Source organism: Dermochelys coriacea, chromosome 27 (genome assembly GCF_009764565.3).
Source record: "Dermochelys coriacea isolate rDerCor1 chromosome 27, rDerCor1.pri.v4, whole genome shotgun sequence".
Classification (NCBI taxonomy): Eukaryota; Metazoa; Chordata; order Testudines; family Dermochelyidae; genus Dermochelys; species Dermochelys coriacea.
In genome coordinates this window covers 1226124-1245892 of record NC_050094.1, presented here as the reverse complement: position 1 = coordinate 1245892, position 19769 = coordinate 1226124, and the positions used below count along the sequence as shown (strand labels likewise).

Genomic DNA, 19769 nt, shown 5'->3' with positions numbered 1-19769 from the left:
AAACATAGTAAAAGAACTAAAAAAGAGCCACCGTGGCTTAACAACCATGTAAAAGAAGCAGTGAGAGGTAAAAAAAAGGCATATTTTAAAAAGTGGAAGTCAAATCCTAGTGAGGTAAATAGAAAGGAGCATAAACCCTGCCAAATTAAATGTAAAAATGTAATAAGAAAAGCCAAAAAGGAGTTTGAAGAACAGCTAGCCAAAAACTCAAAAGGTAATAATGAAATGTTGTTTAAGTACATCAGAAGCAGGAAGCCTGCTAAACAGTGGGGCCCCTTGACAATCCAGATACAAAAGGAGCACTTAAAGACTATAAAGTCATCGAAGAGAAACTAAATGAATTCTTTGCTTCAGTCTTCACGGCTGAGGATGTTAGGGAGATTCCCAAACCTGAGCCATCTTTTGTAGGTGACAAATCTGAGGAATTGTCACAGGTTGAAGTATCACTAGAGGAAGTTTTAGAATTAATAGAAAGAAAAGGAGTACTTGTGGCACCTTAGAGACTAACAAATTTATTAGAGCATAAGCTTTCGTGAGCTAGATGAAGTGAGCTGTAGCTCACGAAAGCTTATGTTCTAATAAATTTGTTAGTCTCTAAGGTGCCACAAGTACTCCTTTTCTTTTTGCGAATACAGACTAACACGGCTGCTACTCTGAAACCTTAGAATTAATAGAGAAACTTAACAGTAACAAGTCACGGGACCAGATGGCATTCACCCAAGAGTTTTGAAAGAACTCAAATGTGAAATTGCAGAACTATTAACTATGGTTTGTAACCTGTCCTTTTAATCAGCTACTGTACCAAATGACTGGAAGATAGCTAATGTAACGCCAATATTTAAGAAGGGCTCTAGATGTGATCCTGGCAGTTACAGACAGGTAAGTCTAATGTCAGTACCAGGCAAATTAGTTGAAACAATAGTAAAGAATAAAATTGTCAGACACATAGAAGAACATAAATTGTTGGGCAAAAGTCAACATGGTTTCTGTAAAGGGAGACCATGTCTTACTAATCTATTAGAGTTCTTTGAAGGGGTCAACAAACATGTGGACAAGGGGGATCCAGTGGACATAGTGTACTTAGATTTCCAGAAAGCCTTTGACAAGGTCCCTCCCCAAAGGCTCTTACGTAAATTAAGTTGTCATGGAATAAGAGGGAAGATCCTTTCATGGACTGAAAACTGGTTAAAAGACAGGGAACAAAGAGTAGGAATAAATGGTAAATTTTCAGAATGGAGGGGGTAACTAGTGGTGTTCCCCAAAGGTCAGTTCTAGGACCAATCCTATTTAACTTATTCATAAATGATCTGGAGAAAGGGGTAAAGAGTGAGGTGGTAAAGTTTGCAGATGATACTAAACTGCTTAAGATAGTTAAGACCAAAGCAGACTGTGAAGAACTTCAAAAAAGATCTCACAAAACTAAGTGATTGGGCAACAAAATGGCAAATGAAATTTAATGTGGATAAAGGTAAAGTAATGCACATTGGAAAAAATAACCCCAATTATACATACAATATGATGGAGGCTAATTTAGCTACAACTAATCAGGACAAAAATCTTGGAGTCATTGTGGATAGTGCTCTGAAGATGTCCACGCAGTGTGCAGAGGCAGTCAAAAAAGCAAATGGGATGTTAGGAATTATTACAAAAGGGATAGAGAATAAGATGGAGAATATCTTATTGCCCTTCTATAAATCCATGGTACTCCCACATCTTGAATACTGCGTAGAGATGTGATCCCCTCACCTCAAAAAAGATATACTGGCATTAGAAAAGGTTCAGAAAAGGGCAGCTAAAATGATTAGGGGTTTGGAATGGGTCCCATATGAGGAGAGATTAAAGAGGCTAGGACTTTTCAGCTCGGAAAAGAGGGGACTAAGGGAGGATATGATAGAGGTCTATAAACTCATGAGTGGTGTGGAGAAAGTGAATAAGGAAAAGTTATTTACTTGTTCCCATAATATAAGAACGAGGGGCCACCAAATGAAATTAATGGGTAGCAGGTTTAAGAGGAATAAAAGGAAGTTCTTCTTCACTCAGCGCACAGTCAAGCTGTGGAACTCCTTGCCTGAGGAGGTTGTAAGGCTAGGACTATAACAAGGTTTAAAAGAGAACTGGATAAATTCATGGAGGTTAAGTCCATTAATGGCTATTAGCCAGGATGGGTAAGGAATGGTGTCCCTTGGCTCTGTTTGTCAGAGGGTGGAGATGGATGACAGGAGAGAGATCACTTGATCATTACCTGTTAGGTTCACTCCCTCTGGGGTACCTGGCATTGGCCACTGTTGGCAGACAGGATACTGGATTGGATGGACCTTTGGTCTGACCCAGTATGGTCATTCGTATGTTCTTATTAATCTCAATCTTGGAACTTTTCCTGAGATGGCCAGTAAGATGCTAGTTATGATGTCTTGAGCTGTGGATATCTGACCCTGGGAACCAGACTGACACCACCTACTTATTTTGCAATATTCCCAAAAAGCCATCACCTGTAACGACAACAAGTCATCATCGAGTTGGACCAGTTTTGAACCCTCCAGTTGCAGGCAATTAACTTAGATCAGTTCCCTGAGCCACCCAGCCCCTCCTTGTGCTTTGTTTTTTTATAGAGATAAGCTGTGGGGATATGTTCTTTCAAGTGTTTTCCCAGAATTTCTTTGCATAGACCATATTGGAAGAGTTGACCTGACTCCGCCCATAAATGAAGGAAAAAACCTTTAATATCAGTTTAGGAGGGGTAATTGAACTTAGCCACCCTAAATTGGTGCAAACTTTCCAGTTACATGTGAGTTTGATGCTGCAGTAATCGGCCCTGATAATAGGAACTGAGCTTTACTGACACTGAGCCTCAGCAATGTTACTTCCTCTCACTAACAACTGGAAAAGGAAAAAGTCACAGTCAGCGCAAGATTTAGTCACTAATCTGTCACACTGAGAGCCGCAGAAATGTTCCATTTTGCTGTGCTAGTCTTGTGCCAATTTTAGGGTGAGAGTGTGCATGATAGTCGTCAGTTGTGAAACACCAAGACTCCCTGGAACCACAGATTCATGTCCCAGTAAGATTAATTCAACCCTACATCATTTGGAACTCCGTGCAGTGTACTGCATGTGTAGGTCATTCAGATGAGATCTTCTAAAATCAGAGGGCTTATAGGATCTGCAGAAATTAAAGATCACCTGGCATATTTTGAAAGAACAGAGATGTGCACTGATGGCATTGGGTGGTGTTAGGTCACATTAGCTAGCTTGATCTAACACACTCTAAAAGTCAAGACAAGGCTTCCCCTTATGCTTTAATTCAACCAAATTAGCACATGCTGACGTCCAGCTTGCCTTGTTGTGTGACAAGAGGTTTTGAAGGTGTTAGATTGTGCTAGCTCAAGGTGGGTGAGAGGATATCTTTTATTGGACTAACTTCATATAAAAAAGGGTTTTAAAACGAAACCTTGTCCCAAAGCTGTGATATTGTGGCTAGCACTCTCCTGTTCAGTGTCACAACATTGGCTGGGAATCCTGGCAGTCTAAGGTCTTGAGAGGACAGAAAATGTACAATAATTAAGAGCACAACTTTGCCATGTAGCAACATGGCAGCTGTGCTAGTGAGCATATGTAAAGTAACATGCTACTGTTCACTGGCTTTCCCTCTCCCTGCCACCATTTCCCAGTCTATGAAATGGGAACAATATTTTACCGGGTGCTCAGATGCCATGGCAACAGGTTTGGTATAAGAACCTAAATACCCCTTCCATTGGTGTAGGTAGTGTCTACACTGAAGCGCTATAATGGTGCAGTTGCAACAGCATTTCAAGTATAGACAAGCCATGAGCCTCACAACATTGTGAGGTGTAGGGAAGTCTGTGGTTGAATCAGGAATTGAACCCAGGTCTTTTGAGCCCCATTTTAGTATTCTAGCCACTAAATTATCTGTTGCAAGCTAGAGTAGATTTTTTTATTCATAGTTATATTTGAGAGGAAAATAGCAAGACTGCCAAACATTCCTTTAATATTATGGGTGTTAATTGGTCCCACAGACATCAGGAAATTTACATGCTAATGCACACACCTAAGTCCCTCAAGGTACAGCAGATGCAGCACATAGGACAGTTTCAGATCACTGACTATTTGTAAAATCTAATTCCCTGGGATGCTGGCAGACTTAAATACACCTTTGTATCATATAGGACTGTTTGATTCTGTGCTAATATAGTTTCATGTGTCAGTTTAGAATCTCACATGAATGTTGTAGCTAATAGTAATATACTTATTTTGTAGCATATTAGTAATCACAGCTAAGTACAGGGTGTGAAACTAGGGCAGCGGAGTGGCCAAGCGCTGACCTAGATTTTTTTTGGATGGCTTCCTAAAGAGGAGATCTATATAAAAACTGTCTGCCTCTGAAACAAGTTTCTAATTGATGTTTCTGTTCAGGGGAAGTCTTTCCCTGACATACTGGCTTCCTTCTTGGGTCCCCCATCCTGGCCATATAATTAAAATGATAGCAGTAAATTAATCGGTTTAGCCTGGGTTTAGGAACTTAATCAAATCTTAGCTTAGAGAGAATTTTTACTACAAAGTTCAAATAAATTCTTGAGAATAAATGTCTAATAGGAAATCTATCTGAACTGTAATGTTTAGAGGAAAAGGTAATTTATTTCCTTTTGGTTTCTCTATATGTAAGTCGTTGAGCTTAAAGTGTCTGTGTTATGGAGGAGCTCTAGTGGCTCAGGAGTTAAGGTTGCATTGAGATTTCCATTTAAAGCAGGGTTAATACTTGAAACATGAAATTCTTCTTTGAGATGAGTGTCCCTGTGGGTGCTCCACTCCAGGTAGTGGTGCACCCCTGCGCCTTCGCTCACTTTTACAGCAGTGCCTGTACAGGTCGTGCACACGCAGTGCCTGCCTCACACACCGTTGGCAGTTGAAATATCGCGTGGGTGACCAAGACTCCTCAGTTTCTTCCCAGCTGTCTCTGGTCTGAGATGGAGCTCTGCAGTCCTATAATAACCTGTAGTTTTATTCAAATAAGTTACATAGTTAGCTTTAGTAGTCTTTCTAGTAGTTAGGTTTCATTTTTTAGCTTAGTTCCTGTTAAAAAAAAATTCTTATTTACTCCATAGTTGAGTTCAGTGATAATGCTGGGTACACCAGGCTTTAAGCAGTGCATTACATGCAGAGTGTCAATGCTGGTATCTGATGGACACACTCAGTGTGTCTGCTGTCTCGGTGAATCCCATGTTCCCCAGAAAAGTGCCCGCAAATTGCAGCAAATTGAAAGCTAGGGCATAAAGGGACAGGGACCTGAGGCTTAAGCTCATTTTAATGGAAAAGTCCTTGAGACCAGCATCTGATCCAGGACAAGAACCCCCTTCCCGGTACGGGTCACCAGTTCCCTCACCACCGAGGTCCCCAAAATCCAACAGACCTGCCACGAAATGGTCATCCTCCTCATCCCAAAGAGAGTAGACTAGCAAAAAACAGCCTCCAATTAAATTGCTCTCATCATGCTCTCAGGTGCAATGGACTCAAGTTGCGGTGGGGGAGGTCTAGGTTGGATATTAGGAAAAACTATTTCACTAGGAGAGTAGTGAAGCACTGGAATGCGTTACCTAGGGAGGTGGTGGAATCTTCTTCCTTTGAGCTTTTTAAGGTCAGGCTTGACAAAGCCCTGGCTGGGATGATTTATTTGGAGTTGGTCCTGCTTTGAGCAGGGGATTGGACTAGATGACCTCCTGGCCTCTTCCAACCTTAATCTTCTATGATTCTATGGTCCACAGCCGAGACAAGCCTACATAAAACCTTCTAGAACTCCACGCCATCCTCAATGCCTGCCTCCACTTCCTGCCATTCATAAAAAATCAACACATAAGGGTCATGACCAACAACATCGTCTGCATGTTCCATATAAACAGGCAAGGGGGAGCCAGATCACATTTACTCTGCACTGAGGCCATCAAACTTGGAATCTCTGTTAATTCGACACAACATCCATATCTCAGCTTCTTACCTACCTGGATCCCAGAGCACAACAGCAGACAAACTCAGCAGATGATTTCCACATGACCATGAATGGGATTTGAGCAATCCAATACTGCAACACATATTCCGACGATGGGCCACACATCGACCTATTTGCCACTGCCCACAACACAAAGTGTGAAAAATTTTGCTCCATGGCAGGTCTGGGGAAGCAATCCTTGGGAGACATGTTCCTAATCAGCTGGAACACGAACTTTATATATGTTTTCCCACCAATACCATTGCAACCCAGTGTAATACAGAAAATAAGAACCAACAAAGCCAGAATTATCCTAATTGCCCCCACATGGCTGAGACAACTATAGTATCCCTACATGTCAGCACACCTCCCAATCACACTCGCTCGCCATTCAAATCTACTCATACAATGGGAGGTTTCAGAGTAGCAGCCGTGTTAGTCTGTATTCGCAAAAAGAAAAGGAGTACTTGTGGCACCTTAGAGACTAACAAATTTATTAGAGCATAAGCTTTCGTGAGCTACAGCTCACTTCATCGGATGCATTTGGTGGAAAATACAGAGGGGAGATTGATATACACACAGAGAGAACATGAAACAATGGGTTTATCATACACACTGTAAGGAGAGTGATCACTTAAGATAAGCCATCACCAGCAGCAGGGGGGGAAGGAGGAAAACCTTTCATGGTGACAAGCAAGGTAGGCTAATTCCAGCAGTTAACAAGAACATCAGAGGAACAGTGGGGGGTGGGGTGGGGGGGAGAAATAACATGGGGAAATAGTTTTACTTTGTGTAATGACTCATACATTCCCAGTCTCTATTCAAGCCTAAATTAATTGTATCCAGTTTGCAAATTAATTCCAATTCAGCAGTCTCTCGTTGGAGTCTGTTTCTGAAGCTTTTTTGTTGAAGTATAGCCACTCTTAGGTCTGTGATCGAGTGACCAGAGAGACTGAAGTGTTCTCCAACTGGTTTTTGAATGTTATAATTCTTGACGTCTGATTTGTGTCCATTCATTCTTTTACGTAGAGACTGTCCAGTTTGGCTAATGTACATGGCAGAGGGGCATTGCTGGCACATGATGGCATATATCACATTGGTAGATGCGCAGGTGAACAAGCCTCTGATAGTGTGGCTGATGTGATTAGGCCCTATGATGGTATCCCCTGAATAGATATGTGGACAGAGTTGCCAACGGGCTTTGTTGCAAGGATAGGTTCCTGGGTAGTGGTTCTGTTGTGTGGTGTGTGGTTGCTGGTGAGTATTTGCTTCAGGTTGGGGGACTGTCTGTAAGCAAGGACTGGCCTGTCTCCCAAGATCGGTGAGAGTGATGGGTCGTCCTTCAGGATAGGTTGTAGATCCTTGATGATGCGTTGGAGAGGTTTTAGTTGGGGGCTGAAGGTGATGGCTAGTGGCGTGCTGTTATTTTCTTTGTTGGGCCTGTCCTGTAGTAGGTGACTTCTGGGTACTCTTCTGGCTCTGTCAATCTGTTTCTTCACTTCAGCAGGTGGGTATTGTAGTTGTAGGAATGAATGATAGAGATCTTGTAGGTGTTTGTCTCTGTCTGAGGGGTTGGAGCAAATGCGGTTATATCGTAGCGCTTGGCTGTAGACAATGGATCGAGTGGTATGATCTGGATGAAAGCTAGAGGCATGTAGGTAGGAATAGCGGTCAGTAGGTTTCCGATATAGGGTGATGTTTATGTGACCATCGCTTATTAGCACCGTAGTGTCCAGGAAGTGGATCTCTTGTGTGGACTGGTCCAGGCTGAGGTTGATGGTGGGATGGAAATTGTTGAAATCCTGGTGGAATTCCTCAAGAGCTTCTTTTCCATGGGTCCAGATGATGAAGATGTCATCAATGTAGTGCAAGTAGAGTAGGGGCATTAGGGGACGAGAGCTGAGGAAGCGTTGTTCTAAGTCAGCCATAAAAATGTTGGCATACTGTGGGGCCATGCGGGTACCCATCGCAGTGCCGCTGATTTGAAGGTATACTTTGTCACCAAATGTGAAATAGTTATGGGTCAGGACAAAGTCACAAAGTTCAGCCACCAGGTTAGCCGTGACATTATCGGGGATACTGTTCCTGACGGCTTGTAGTCCATCTTTGTGAGGAATGTTGGTGTAGAGGCTTCTACATCCATAGTGGCCAGGATGGTGTTTTTAGGAAGATCACCAATGGACTGTAGTTTCCTCAGGAAATCGGTGGTGTCTCGAAGATAGCTGGGAGTGCTGGTAACGAAGGGCCTGAGGAGGGAGTCTACATAGCCAGACAATCCTGCTGTCAGGGTGCCAATGCCTGAGATGATGGGGCGACCAGGATTTCCAGGTTTATGGATCTTGGGTAGCAGATAGAATACCCCAGGTCGGGGCTCCAGGGGTGTGTCTGTGCGGATTTGTTCTTGTGCTTTTTCAGGGAGTTTCTTGAGCAAATGCTGTAGTTTCTTTTGGTAACTCTCAGTGGGATCAGAGGGTAATGGCTTGTAGAAAGTGGTGTTGGAGAGCTACCTAGTAGCCTCTTGTTCATACTCCGACCTATTCATGATGACGACAGCACCTCCTTTGTCAGCCTTTTTGATTATGATGTCAGAGTTGTTTCTGAGGCTGTGGATGGCACTGTGTTCTGCATGGCTGAGGTTATGGGACAGTTACAACACCCCAGCTTGCAGATGCTACATCTCAAGGCATGTCTTCTCTCTCATGACGAGCTAAACTATTCAGACCAGGTTCAAAGGATGTTATTCCATAGCAGACTCAGTTTACGTCAGGGTTGTGTTCTTGAAAAGCGCGACAGATACCAAAATGACAGATACCAGGGACCCGCTGGTACAGCAGTGATGTAGGCAGGAGGGGAGGGCCCCTGGTGGGCGGGCTATGATGGGGGGCAGAGAGGTAGAAGCGATCTGGCTGCCTCTCCCCACCTCCAGCCAGCCTTGTGGGGGGGAGGGGGTATAGACACTCTGGCCATGGGCTCCCAGAAAAATGGAGGCCCCCGTAAAAATATGTGCCCCCCTGCTCCCTCCCTACCCAGCACTCAGGGCTTGCTCCACTCCACCTGGTGCTCCTGCTAGGCATCGGGGTGTGGGGGCTTGCTCTGCTCCAGCCAGGGAGCAGGGGTCGGCAGCTTGGAACATCTGCAGTACTGTACAGTAAGTTGCAAAGGATGGATATGCAGATTGGGACCAACGTGAATCGGAACACGTTCCCCTATTGATGAGCGATGGATATGTGAAACAATGGATAAGTGGGAGGCATATACCAGGGACCCCCTGTACTCGTAGCACCTATTTCTATAAGTGGAGGAGATTTACAACATGGTGCACCGCCAAACAAACTGATGCAACATCTACACTTCTCCCTAGACTACCCCTTAGAACTAAAACAATCGGGCCTTTCCATTAGCTTACTGAAAGTACACCTGGCAGCCATCACCACTTTTCATGGAAAGATTAACAACACTACAGTCTTTGCCCACCCAATCATCAAATGATTCCTCAAGGGCATACAAACTCTATACCCGGACATCAGACCACTCACTGTACCTTGGGACTTGAATCTGGTGCTAACGACCCTTGCTCAGAAAACTTTCAAACCTCTAGCAACCTGCTCCTTATTGCACCTGTCCACGAAGGTGTCATTTCTAGTAGCTATGACATCATGCAGACATGTGGGAGAAATAGGGGTGCTTATGGCAGACCCACTGTATATGATCTTTTTAAAAGATAAAGTTATGCTATGTACCCATCCAAAATTTCTACCTAAGGTACATTCATCATTTGACATTAATGAATTGATGCAGCTTCCACCTTTCTTTCCTAAACCACATGCAAACTTCTTCAAAGCTATGATGCACACCCTGGATGTTAGAAGAGCACTGACTTTTTACCTGAACAGAACCAAGCCATTTCGGACTTCTCCAAAACTCTTTGTATCCATAGCAGAAGAATCCAGGGGTACATCCATGTCCACTCAGAGATTCTCTAAATAGATATCTGGATGTATTGGCCTATGCTACCAATTAAAAGGCGCCCAGCCCCCATCAACAATCGGGGCACACTCAACCAGATCTATATCAATGTCCACAGCATTCCTAAACAATGTTCCCTTGATAGACATACGCAAGGCCACCACCTGGGCCTCCAAACACACCTTTGCCAGACATTATGCTATTACGCAAGGCCCTAAAGCAGATACCTGGCTTGGCTCATTGGTACTATCCACAGTTATCTTAACAACTCCAAAGCCCCTACCATCCTAAAGGGCACTGCTTTACAGTCACCTGGAGTGGAGCACCCACAGGGACATCTCTCTTGAAAAAGAAGAGAAGGTTACTCACCTTGTGCAGTAATTAAGGTTCTTCAAGATGAGTGTCTCTCCCCTCTACTTAAGAGTTTGGTTCAGGCTCTGCGATAGAGAAGGAACTGAGGAGTCTGGGTTGCGCACACGATACTTCAACCGCCAATGGTAAAATTCTCCGAGGAAAGGCACAGAGACACACCAAGGCGCAGGGACACACCAACATCTGGAATGGAGCACACCCAGGGACACTCATCTCGAAGAACCTCAGTTACTGCACAAAGTGAGTAACCTTCTCATCTACACACCCTTCTCAAAGATGAGCTGTTTCAGAGGGCACACGAATTTTCTAGGTAACTGTCAGTCACCTTAGTCATATGTGCAGAATTCTAAACAATTTTAAATTGTTCCTTTTTAAATTTTCTCAAAGCTTCTGTTATTTTTCAGGTCCCTATGGTATCTCAATATCAAAAGTGACAAGCTCTAGATTTCACTCCGTGGTTCAGCCTTTATCAAATGCCAGCATAGTGTAATTGAGCAAGTTAAAAAATCAAGTATACTTAAGTTACTGGGTTTCTTAGCCAAAACTTTTATTTTTAGCCACTGAGGCTGACAGAACACACATTCTTTGCTCTCCGTTTCCCTTATACAATGCCTGCTCCAGCCCTTCCCCAGACAGTCCCTGGTACAAACCTCAGCTACTCAGCCTCACTACCCAGCCTTGCTTCAAACCTCCATCCAGCCCCTTGCCAGCCTCCCTGCCCATATACTCTAATGCGTTGTTTTTCCTCACCCACTCACCCAGCCTTCTGTTGACCTGCTGAAGTTCACCATATGCACACATCCAATTAGTCAAAATCACACAATGCACAACCTTAACTCTGACCTCAGAATTTTTTTTTTTTTTGTAGAAATACTTCCATTTTAGAAGTGTGTTTGATAAAGTATCTAATCCTTACTGAAGTTGGAGCTAAGGTTTTGCTTTTGATCGGTTTCGGGGAATTGGGCATATGCTTTGTTGATGGTAGTGGAAATGAAGAGAAGTTTGTGAAGCTGAGGAGTCGCACATTGTGGTGATGATGGCCAGGCCAAGTACCTAGATAGTGTAAATGTTTGTCTACGTGGAGAGTAGCACTAGCTTAACTACAGGTGTGATTTTAAAACTATTTAGTTAAACCTGTTCAAACACCTGTGGTGTACTCACTTATTTCAGTGTAAGTGGCTTATTTCAGTTTAGTTAAATTGATCAGTAACAGGGTAAAATTCATCTGAAATAAATCACACTCAGGACAGGTCTATGCTCAGATACACTGGTATATTATACTAGCAAAACACTCCTACTGTAGATGCAATCTTACTAATATAGCTGCCACTATATTAGGGTCTTTTGCCAGCACAACTTAATCAGTCACAAATCGTACCTCATCTCATCCCTGACTAAAATACCTGTCAGCAAAAGTTTATAGTGTAGATCTGGCCACTTGGGTATTTGCACTGGTTTAGCTAAAAGGGCTTAATTAAATTGGTATAAATTTGTGTGTATGCAAGGCTTCAGTGTAGATGGATTTTTACCTAACAGGTAATGTCTGTGATTTTTAGTGATTGCTTTAATAGAATTGCACTTGAGAATCCGTAACTGTAACTGAACAAAGTTTGGGGTGTAGTTATACATTCTCCTCATATTTTGTTTAAAGACTTGATCATATTATACACTTGATTCAACAATTTCTAGGTAATTTATAGAATAAGAATAAGTTACTTTAATGATAAGTCTCAACCATTAATAATGCCTTATTCCTGCCTCCCCATTCGTTCTTTGCGATGGACTCTTTTTCAAGGTAATTACCCACCTGAACTATCCCACAATATGCATAAGGCAGAAAGTCCCAAATTATGTTGATTTATTACCCTAAGCAACGTGCAGTGAGTGTATTTAAGAGGGGAATAGATACCTCTTTAAACAAAAAGGATAGTGAGGGAGGAACTAGTGGGAGCATAAAAATGAAGGGGGTGAAAGTGACATCCCCATGTGGCACCCAATGTGCAGCTGCCTTCTTTCCCATTTATAGCAAGAATGCCCAGGAAGCTGGGGAAAGAGGTTGATTGCTAACCCTGTATCAGCTTAAGCAAGCATCTTTCTTCTCTTTCATGTCAGCAGGTGGTGTCACTCTCAGCCGTACAGCTGACTGTGAAGAAGTTTGTTGGCTATTTTCAAACCACAGGTGAGGGCATGTGATGACAGTACAATATCAAGTGCTGACATAATGTTTATCCTGCAGTGGAGAAGCACTCATGTGATGATTTCAAAAGAAGGAAATGAAAGAGCTTTCCTTGAAAACCAAGTGGAAAGGTCAAAAGGCTTGTCATTCTGTTCGCATTCTCCCTACATTCCTCTTGCTCCCAGAGCCTCATTGACACGTTAGCTGTTTGACATCAGAGGTTGGTAACCTGCAGTGCACTAATGCAAAATGTATGAATGTTAAACTTCCACTTCACCTGGTGCCAGAGAGCTAATATAGTTACTGACTGTGCCTGTGCTCAACTTAAAGATCACTTTCCACTTCCTTTTCTCTGGCTAAGTTACATGTACCTTTTTTTTTTTACTTCAACATTATCTTAATAAAATTAGCTTTAATATCTGATCCCTCCTCTAATGGAGCGACCTTGTTTTGCCCAGACAAGGGGATGAATTCTACTGATAGGTCACTTCTGTTTCTTTCTGTAAGAAGAATTCTAAAGTAGAGTCCTAGGAGGTTGTAAAGAGTTCCTGGATTCCTGGGTTCAGATAGGATTTAGGTCGTACATTAAAATGAGTTTTGTTGTCAGATTTGTTTCCTATTGGTGCTTTTTCACACTGCACAGCTACACTTAGAAGAGCTTTTTTCCCCCCCTCAGTTCTTTCCAGGATTGATACACAGGCTTGGTGCAGTATAGAACTGACTGCTTTGCTGTTGGGGTGCCTTGCTTTAGCCAGTAATATTTGGTTTTAATTTTTAGGAGCAGTCAGATTCACTTATGTTTGTTGGAAATAATTAGGAATGATCTGTAATTGTATTTTCATCTGGTATTGCAAGTAATCGGATGAGAAAGATTATAACTTTGTTTTCTATGAGTTACATTTGTAGGGTTGTTATCTGCAATAAGAGTAAATGAATATGAGGGACAGGGAATGAAACCATGAAAGAAAGGGTTTGATATGAATTTTGCTTTTATTAGCCACTGGAGGTTGGGGAGACTGACACACAAATGATCAACTCGCTCGTGACTGAGTTTTCCGTCAGAGGTGAACTTTTCCAGGACTTTAACTCTTGTGGCATCCGTTTAGAGGCTGTGTGTGAGGCTTATCTGTGATCTAATGATTGATGTAACATCTCAGCGTTCAAAGGAAATAGGTTAATGTCTTAAACCAGTGAGCATAAAATTGCCTTTAAATTACTTTTTGGATTTGTCTATTTCCTACCAGTTTCCCAGTCCTTCCTTTTCTCTCTCTCCCACCCTTGTGACCAAGGCAGTTGGATACAGTAAAGATACACACACTAGATATGATCAATTTACCAACTGTATTCAGTAATTTACTTGTAATAATGTGGTGTTTAGCATGACAACACTGTATGAGAAAACAGAGTGGAAGATGGAGGAAAAGAATCTTTCCTTCCAAATTAGTGGAAAATCATAGTTCGGGGAAAACAGAATCAGTGGTTCGTAAGGGAATCTTCATGTCTAGATCCTGAGAGATTGTAACATCCTAAAACCTTTGGGTACTTTCAGCAATATAGAAGAGAGTTTAGTGACGTAAAATCTGTCAAAGAGGAGCTGTGGCTTGGGAGAACTCGTGAAGGACAATTTAATCAGAAGTAATTGTAATTGACAGCTGTAGGCTTTATGCCAGTGTGCAGGGTTCTGAACTGGAGCACCCAGGAGGTGCCTTTGTCATCTTGAATAGCTGATTCAGTCAAGTGGTGTGAGAGTCTCTATGGTATATAATTTACAGAAACAGAGAATAAAAGCACTAACTTCTCTCAACTCTTGCCATTCAGCTGCTGTTGCAACTTGAAGTATGGAAGATGTCATGGGCATTTTGAACAGTAAACAGTGAGCTATTTCTGGAATATCATCAGATATAGGGTGCAAGGTTGATTTTAGAATGAATCCACCAATTTTAACACCACCTGAAACCTACATTTTCTTAAGAGTATCTTCTGCGAGCAGGGAGGGAGTATGAGAGGCAAGTATATCAGGGTAAACTAGATGAGTCCCAGGAGAATAGCCAGTAGCAGCAAAAGAGGCTTGCCTGGTGCTTTGTAGTACTGTTGCATGTATTGTGAGCCATTCTTCTCTATAAGTTTGGTCCTATATATGCTTGGGGAAGGAGTGCCCTAAACAGTGCCAACAATGGTTCTGCTGAGACAGTGTCAGTCAATGAGAGTCATGCTGCAATGTGTCTCCATGGCATCTTTGTCTTAACCTCCTGATTCTTTTTGTGGCACTAAACGTATTGAGAGGGCTGTGTCACAGTGTACATTCTGTAACTGCATGTGTCGGAAATGACCCTTGTGAAGAAAGGATACTTCTCTCATGACTTAGCCAAGATGGCTTTGGACAGGAATAGAAATGATACAGCAGAGTATGTTTCATTGGTACAAAAGAAGTGGGAGCGGAGGGGGGGGTGGCTCAGTGCAGTTTCATACCCTCACTAGTTAAACCCTAAAATGTTCAGCTCATGCAAATGTTTCACTTCCTTCTCATGACAGTTTTGATTTACCAGCTGTGCTTGGGACCAGTTATACTATTCCTGTATTATAACCATATCCCCATGATTGATCCAGACATCTCCAGTTACAATCCTGGCATTCACTTGAATGTTATTAGTATTCATAACTAGATGTGATCTGTATCGCAGCATGCCAGCATTACACTGGTTACCTCTTTATATGCATTCCAATGCAGCCAATTAAAACTAATTGTCAGAACTGGTATGCAGGACTTACTCTTCTTCAGTAGGAAATGACTGTGTCCGTATTTTGGACTGTAGGATTGTATTTGTAGCATTAGATTAGCACTAGCACTATGTGGCCGATAGACATTAGATTATGAAACTACCCAGTATCAAGTTAACTCAGTGCAATTTTTAATCTAAACATTGTAGAATTTATCCTCTATATGTAAACATTGCATCTCTGCTAGCAGCTGTATTGATACTGACAGATGTCTTTGATACATTCCACCCCATTCATCAGTGAATTAAATGGACTCTATTTCAGTTACCATACACTAAGTGAGCTTAAGCCTTCAGAGTTTGAACTAAAATTTTAGTTTAAATTTTAATAATCTTAACATGTAATTGTTTAAATCCCCACTTTTATCTATTTTGGGCTGGAGGTCTATACATATGGCACAAGGTAATTAGTGCTAGTGAAACCTCAGGAAGGGAACACATCTTCCAAATGTCACATTCAGCACTCTAGTAAATCAGATTAGAGTTATTGCCTCAGACAGCAAATGGTTTACCTTTCAAGATAGACAGTAGGATAAGAATTAGGTTTTGGTCAAAGCCACTAGAAGCTGAGCATCCTTTGGGAGCACCTGAACAGTGCCTTTTAAAAACAGAGGGCAGAAGGAACGTTAATCCTTTGAGAGCATCCTTGTTATAGATCCAAGGAGCATCTTTTGTTTCAGACTCTCTAGGAAACCTTCTGGAAAATAGCCAGTATAAAAGGATTAGGAGGGGGATGGGTTGGAGTTGAAAGTATTTGCTAAAAATACTGACACAACAAAGGTTTGTCCATTTGAAAGCAAAAATGGAGTTCCTTTGTATGCCAGCCTCTGGATGATGCATGCATGGAACTGCAGCTTCTCTACATATTATTTGGGATGACAGTAATTATGGAACCATTGCACTCCTGAGGCAGAAAGGATCTCCTGAGCAGAGGAATGGTTTCCATGGCAACAGCATCAGCATCTGAATGATTTCCTGTCACACCAAGTTGGTAATATAATGAGTTCATTACTGAATTCCAAAGGAAAACATGAAAGTGGATGAGCTGCTGCTGCTGAAGCCCCACCAAGGTAGTAGTCAGAGCAGAAGGAGCCATTTAGAAATCAGACCGTGTTTGGATGAAGGCTTCAGCGGAAGTGAAGAGATAGGGTAACCAACACCCTGTCTCCAGGCTCAGAACATTGATACAAAGAAAAGAAGGACTTGTGGCACCTTAGAGACTAACAAATTTATTTGAGCATAAGCTTTCGTGAGCTACAGCTCACTTCATTGGATGCATTTGATGGAAAATACAGAGGGGAGATTGATATACACACAGAGAGAACATGAAACAATGGGTTTTATCATACACACTGTAAGGAGAGTGATCACTTAAGATGAGCCATCACCAGCAGCGGGGGGCGGGGAAGGAGGAAAACCTTTCATGGTGACAAGCAAGGTAGGCTAATTCCAGCAGTTAACAAGAATATCAAAGTAACAGTGGGGGGTGGGGTGGGAGGGAGAAATACCATGGGGAAATAGTTTTACTTTGTGTAATGACTCATCCATTCCCAGTCTCTATTCAAGCCTAAGATTAATTAATTGTATCCAGTTTGCAAATTAATTCCAATTCAGCAGTCTCTCGTTGGAGTCTGTTTCTGAAGCTTTTTTGTTGAAGGATAGCCACTCTAAGATCTGTGATCGAGTGACCAGAGAGATTGAAGTGTTCTCCAACTGGTTTTTGAATGTTATAATTCTTGACGTCTGATTTGTGTCCATTCATTCTTTTACGTAGAGACTGTCCAGTTTGGCCAATGTACATGGCAGAGGGGCATTGCTGGCACATGATGGCATATATCACATTGGTAGATGCGCAGGTGAACAAGCCTCTGTTAGTGCGGCTGATGTGATTAGGCCCTATGATGGTGTCCCCTGAATAGATATGTGGACAGAGTTGGCAACGGGCTTTGTTGCAAGGATAGGTTCCTGGGGTAGTGGTTCTGTTGTGTGGTGTGTGGTTGCTGGTGAGTATTTGCTCCAGATTGGGGGGCTGTCTGTAAGCAAGGACTGGCCTGTCTCCCAAGATCGGTGAGAGTGATGGGTCATCCTTCAGGATAGGTTGTAGATCCTTGATGATGCGTTGGAGAGGTTTTAGTTGGGGGCTGAAGGTGATGGCTAGTGGCGTGCTGTTATTTTCTTTGTTGGGCCTGTCCTGTAGTAGGTGACTTCTGGGTACTCTTCTGGCTCTGTCAATCTGTTTCTTCACTTCAGCAGGTGGGTATTGTAGTTGTAGGAATGCATGATACAGATCTTGTAGGTGTTTGTCTCTGTCTGAGGAGTTGGAGCAAATGCGGTTATATCGTAGCGCTTGGCTGTAGACAATGGATCGAGTGGTATGATCTGGATGAAAGCTAGAGGCATGTAGGTAGGAATAGCGGTCAGTAGGTTTCCGATATAGGGTGGTGTTTATGTGACCATCGCTTATTAGCACTGTAGTGTCCAGGAAGTGGATCTCTTGTGTGGACTGGTCCAGGCTGAGGCTGATGGTGGGATGGAAATCATGGTGGAATTCCTCAAGGGCTTCTTTTCCATGGGTCCAGATGATGAAGATGTCATCAATGTAGCGCACGTAGAGTACGGGCATTAGGGGACGAGAGCTGAGGAAGCGTTGTTCTAAGTCAGCCATAAAAATGTTGGCATACTGTGGGGCCATGCGGGTACCCATCGCAGTGCCACTGATTTGAAGGTATACATTGTCCCCAACAACAAAAAAACTTCAAAAACAGACTCCAACGAGAGACTGCTTAATTGGAATTAATTTGCAAACTGGATACAATTAATTTAGGCTTGAATAGAGATTGGGAATGGATGAGTCATTACACAAAGTAAAAGTATTTCCCCATGTTATTTCTCCCCCCCACCCCACCCGCCACTGTTCCTCAGATGTTCTTGTTAACTGCTGGAAATAGCCTACCTTGCTTGTCACCATGAAAGGTTTAACTCCTTCCCCCCCCTGCTGCTGGTGATGGCTTATCTTAAGTGATCACTCTCCTTACAGTGTGTATGATAAACCCATTGTTTCATGTTCTCTCTGTGTGTATATCAATCTCCCCTCTGTATTTTCCACCAAATGCATCCGATGAAGTGAGCTGTAGCTCACGAAAGCTTATGCTCAAATACATTTGTTAGTCTCTAAGCTGCCACAAGTACTCCTTTTCTTTTTGCGAATACAGACTAACACGGCTGCTACTCTGAAACATTGACACAGATTTACTGCAGCTCAGTAGGAAGGGGGAGGGAGGATTGTATATGTTTCTAGTCTGTTTTTTTGCAGGTTGGTAGCAGCACAGTTATTTTCTTATTCACATTGCATGTAAGAGAAACTGTTAACATGGAAATTATTCAGTGCTCCAAAAACTCCCCCTCGGCACATGCAGCTGCAGTGAGAGATGACAGGATCTTCAGATTGCATAGAAATTAGGAAGTAACACTCAAAAAAAAAAAAAAAAAAGTTATCTTTGAAGACCGCTATAAAGTCACTTCAGTTGTTGTTTTCCTAACATAAACATGATTTAAAATCCAGAGGTTTTTTTTCTTTTCAAATTTTATGGGTGAGTCTCAGGGACAGCCATAAATATATAAGCGGTTGTGGTACACCTGTGATTTCTGCACTGAACCTTCCCTTAATATCATCGTAATAAAAAAATTAGAAACAATATCCTTACTCACTGTGGCTCTTCTGAGGAACTGCAGTAGGGTATGCAAATGTGTTTATCTTCGTGTATGAAGGTCATATAGGTTATTTGTAGTGCATCTTCTAACCAGGTTATTGAGATGTAAGCAAAAGATAATATCTTTTTGAAAATAAGTAAATAAACTAACTCACCTTAGGTGTGCACTAATTACATAAAAACTGGGAGTGACTAATTGTAATTTTTACTTTAGTGCTATGTATTTTGTTCTGTGTGATTTCAAACTCCTACATTATCCACTTGCATTACTGTCTAGTTCTTTGTAATATCTTCATGCTGAGTTAGAAGATGACTTCACTGGCCTCACATTAGCTCAGTGAATACATTTCTCCATGTTCCTAAACCCAGTTTTATTGTCCTAATGGCAGGGCAGGGGAATGTGAGTTCAGTACTGTGAATGAGGATGTGCATATTTGTACTATCCATATACTGTTATTGTATTACCCTTAGTTATCCTCTTTTGGCTCTTTGCATGGCCTTTATTTTCATCCTTATTCTAACCTCAAGTGAATGATTTGTGTGCGCTCACTCCACGTTGGTAATACATTTGTGTTTTTACTACATAACTTTTTTGCCTTCAGATTAGCTTAGCATGCTTGATTTGACTAGTGAGTAAAGCTAGCAACATGCTGTAACTGAGAGTAGGTAGGGTCTTTGTCACAAAAGAAGTGATGCACCTTATTTCATCATAACTCTTCCTTGAAACTCTTTGAGTTACAAGTTAGAACATGTTGCATGCCATTACAATAAAG

At 42.2% G+C, this 19769-nt stretch overlaps 1 protein-coding gene and 1 long non-coding RNA gene across 9 annotated transcripts in view; one reads left to right on the top strand and one right to left on the bottom strand.

The window, feature by feature from the left end:
• The window catches only part of MYO1D (myosin ID), a 397979-nt gene that overhangs the window by 323370 nt on the left and 54840 nt on the right, over positions 1-19769 (top strand). The window contains exon 22 of one of the 2 annotated variants that reach the window (XM_038385271.2): positions 12449-12491. The exons of the other annotated variant lie outside the window; for it this stretch is intronic. Coding sequence (XP_038241199.1) covers positions 12449-12476 — 28 coding nt within the window. The 3' untranslated portion in view covers positions 12477-12491. Of the gene's footprint in view, positions 1-12448; positions 12492-19769 lie in introns of those variants that run through there. 2 annotated transcript variants of the gene reach the window in all.
• LOC122457609 overlaps positions 2219-19769 on the bottom strand; it is a 44230-nt gene continuing 26679 nt past the window's right edge. For 5 of the 7 annotated variants that reach the window (XR_006277238.1, XR_006277242.1, XR_006277245.1 and 2 more), the window contains exon 3: positions 2219-5005. This is a non-coding gene — a long non-coding RNA (uncharacterized LOC122457609). Of the gene's footprint in view, positions 5006-10273; positions 10399-19769 lie in introns of all 7 variants that reach the window. The other 2 variants (XR_006277243.1, XR_006277244.1) reach the window with 2 other exon arrangements.